A 3,644-nucleotide genomic window follows, 5' to 3' on the forward strand; every position below is an offset into this window, starting at 1 on the left:
TACATACATATGTATGTATGTACATATGCAGATGGAAGTAGAATGTATTCACACTGAACTAAATGCATTTTTTGCAAATACCCAAAAAAAAATATTCTTATTCGCAAACAAATCTGCATATTTAGTATAAGTCGATTGACCCTAAAAAATCATGGAATTCACGCAAACATATATGTACATATAAACATACTGGTATTATTGCTCATACATTCTGGTCAACCTTCTTCCTAACTGCCTGCCTACCAACATTTACCACCAATAAAATATCGTCGTTGCAGCTGCTTCTTTTCAACAAAAAAAGGAGATACGAGTACAACAATAACGAAATGACAAAGAGGACCACATCATTTGGACATCTCACCATCAATTGTAGGCATTTATTCAGACCATTCCAGCAGAAGAAAGCATCACTACCAAAATTTGTTTTTCGGGTATAAAAACCAAAGTTCTGTAACCCTACAGCAGCATTGAGACAAATCCATTGCAACGCTAAAGTTGTTAATTGTGTTAAACCAATAAAACGTACTCGCACTCGTAGATATACGAAATTCGCAATTCGCAACTTGCAATCTGCGATATCCGGTATTAAAAGTGCAAAAGTTTCTGGTGCAACGAAAGGCGAATCAATAAAATAACTTTAATGGCGCAATTTGTGGTCATCTGGAGTATATTCCTGTGCGTTTCCTGCCTGTCGCTGAGCAATGGCCATGGCTATGAGGTGGTGGCACAACAAGCCACTAATGTGCCGGTGGTTAACAACAACAATGTACTAGCAAGCGTGGGTGCGAGTGAAGGCGTTAATGCTGGCATGGATGTGGGTATGGCCGGGGGTGTAGGAGTGGAAGGAGTTGGCGGCATAGACGAACATGTTGTCGCACCTGTGGTGGACTCTGTTAAGCACGACGCACGCATTTACCATCCTGCAGCTGTAACCAAGCCGAGAATCATCGAACAATATGATCAACGCTCATTGGATGGTCACTATGAGTACAGGTGAGGTAGTAAAATGAAAATACTCGTAAGCTTTAATGATTACATTAAATTAAAGACAATGTCGAGGTGCGAATGAGTGCATATGAAGCTAAGGTGGTGAGGTCATGTATAGGAAGAAAAGCACACAAACGAGCATAAAAGTCGGTTGTAAAGAGTTTAGTGAGATTCAATAGTACTTAAATAATGCTTGTGATACTCCAGTAGCGTTGAGCTCTACTATGTGTATGTATGAAGCTAATGAGTAGTAGTAGATGTTTCTTATAAATCAGTCAGTTTCATACATAGCATTAAAAATTTTTCACTTCGTTTGTCCGGCCAAGAAAATAAGTAAATTTTAGAGGTTTTGGTTCCATGAATGCAAAGTTGTTTTTTTTTATTCTTTACTTTTGGGTTTAGGAAATGAAAATGAGCGGAAATTTAAATAAAAAAAATTAAAAAAAAACAGAAAAAAAATTAAGTAAATTCAACGATCTGAAATTTATACGTAGGAAGGTAAAACTTGGTGCATTTGAGGAAAATTTTTCGAGGCTATAATTAGATTCAGGTGATCCAAAATGTATAAGAATTCACTAATTTTTTGACGGAGAAACTAGAAACAAAAGTTTATGTGAGGTTAGAAAGTGAAATTAAGCATAGTTTTTTTATACAAATTCCGCGACACAAAATTTATGCTAATTGAGTAGACTCATTCCCCATACAAAAAATTTTAACAAAAAAAATTAAAAAAATATATATATTTTTTTGTACCAAATTTGCTAACTTTGTAAAAAAAACTAGCAACTTTGAGAGATTTACGGAAGGTTTTTTTAGATAATAATAAGAAAACGCGCTATCCAATGGCCGCTTAATTTCAGATTTCGATTCAATTATCCAAATTACATCTACATGAAATAAACTACTTGTGTTCGACAAACAGTTGCACAAACAAGTTTCTTGTGGGTCAATGGTTTTGAAATTGTATTCACTTTCTTAACAGATATGTACTCAGCAATGGTGATGCCCGATATGAGCGCGCCTATTGGATTCCTAATGGTAAAAATATGGTACTTGCACGCAAGGGTTACTACTCTTACCCAATGACAAACGATAAATACCTAACCGTCTTCTATACAGCCGATCAAAATGGTTTCCGTCAGGATTCAGGTAAGTTTTCATAAGCCAATTTGATATTAAAATTCCACTTTACATATTTTTAAAAGCCAGAATTCGAAATAAGTTGTGCACACATATGTACATAGTTTACAGTAACTCATTATTTTTCCCCCCTTGTCTGCATTGCAGCTACGTACAGCCGATCTCAGCCGACGCTGCCACGCAACATCGTAGTACCCGAATATGTCCCATCATCATATGTGCATGTAGCGCCTGCGCCAGTAACGCAACGGCCTTCCAATGCTCATATTTATATCTCGAGCACAACAAGAAGACCTCACCAACATCCAACTGGTAATCCATTCATTCAACTGTACCCATCATCAGCAGCTCAAGGCCCGGCACATCACTTAAACGTCGGGAAACCATCGCAAGGCCACCACTCACATGTTCAACATCCATCCGTTCATCATCCTTCGGGAGTAGATTCCCCAGTTGGCGGCCAACATCCGTCGGGATCGCACTCATCATCACTAAATCACCATGCATCGGGTGTTCACACATCGTCAGGAATGCATTCAACATCTGGAGTTCACCACACGACAGTGGGGCATCCAAGTGGAGTATATCCATCAGTTCCAAGTCAATCGTGGCACTCATCAGGCGTTTATAACTACGCGAATGTTCCCTCATCCGGCGCTCATACGTCATCATCGATGCACGGAGTCCCATCGTCATCTGGCGCAGTGCACTCTCCATCTGATATTCAGAGCTCATCGGGTGTTCACTCCCAAGCCGGAATCCATTCATCATCCGCAGTTCACTCTCCATCTGTGGTAAATCCTCATCAACAATCGGGAGTTTCTTCGCCTTCATCTAATGTTGACTCTTCGTCAGGAATGCACTCGCAAGCAGGAATCCACTCATCCTCCGCAGTTCACTCGCCATCGGAAGCGCACTCATCATCCGTTCATCACTCCAGTGTACACCCATCTGCACAACCACATCCCGCTCATCAACACCAGTCATCAGCCCATGCTTCCTCAGCTCACTCCTCCCCAGCAGCAGCACACGCGCCTGCTAATACCCCTTCGGTACCAGTTCAATCTTGGCACTATAACTTTTAAAATGCTCGATTATAGCCATTTAAAATGATGGAGTCATAAAACAGATTTGGTTACGGTTTACGATACGACAAAATTTCAAATGCTTTTAATAATGGAAATAAAGAAATGCCTTTTCGATTCAATGCTTGTTTGGTTATAATTAGAATGTTTTTTTTTTGGTTTTTGGTTTATTGTAAATAGCAGTTAAATTTCACTTTTTAGGGAATTGGGAGCACTCGTAAAATTATGGCAAGTATATTTAAAATGCAGTAAAAGAGTTATTTACATATTACAAACGTTATTGTGTTTCTGGATGTAATGCCAGGCAACATGAAACTTGAAAAATAAGAAACAAATTTCTTGTATTAGACCTCCCGTTCATGAAAAGGCTTTTTACGAGTATTAAATCCGTTTACGAGAGGATTAAAGGCTGGTTTCTTGTATTCATAAGTG

General features: G+C 38.9%; 1 protein-coding gene across 2 annotated transcripts; it reads left to right on the forward strand.

Moving 5' to 3' along the window:
• The first annotated feature begins 480 nt into the window (after positions 1-480).
• LOC108372107 (segmentation protein paired-like) lies at positions 481-3,351 on the forward strand. Of its 2 annotated transcripts, XM_017627753.1 has the most exons (4): positions 481-794; positions 849-993; positions 1,970-2,136; positions 2,275-3,351. In XM_017627753.1, exons 1-4 carry the CDS (start codon positions 641-643, stop codon positions 3,210-3,212), a joined length of 1,404 nt encoding a protein of 467 aa, XP_017483242.1. In that variant the 5' UTR covers positions 481-640; the 3' UTR covers positions 3,213-3,351. The 2 variants fall into 2 exon arrangements, with proteins under 2 accessions (XP_017483242.1, XP_017483241.1); XM_017627752.1 differs by having other exon boundaries at positions 481-993.
• Positions 3,352-3,644: the final 293 nt, after the last annotated feature.

This window comes from Rhagoletis zephyria, unplaced genomic scaffold (genome assembly GCF_001687245.7).
Source record: "Rhagoletis zephyria isolate East Lansing unplaced genomic scaffold, Rhagoletis_zephyria_1.1 Rzeph_scaffold_05445, whole genome shotgun sequence".
Taxonomy (NCBI): Eukaryota; Metazoa; Arthropoda; class Insecta; order Diptera; family Tephritidae; genus Rhagoletis; species Rhagoletis zephyria.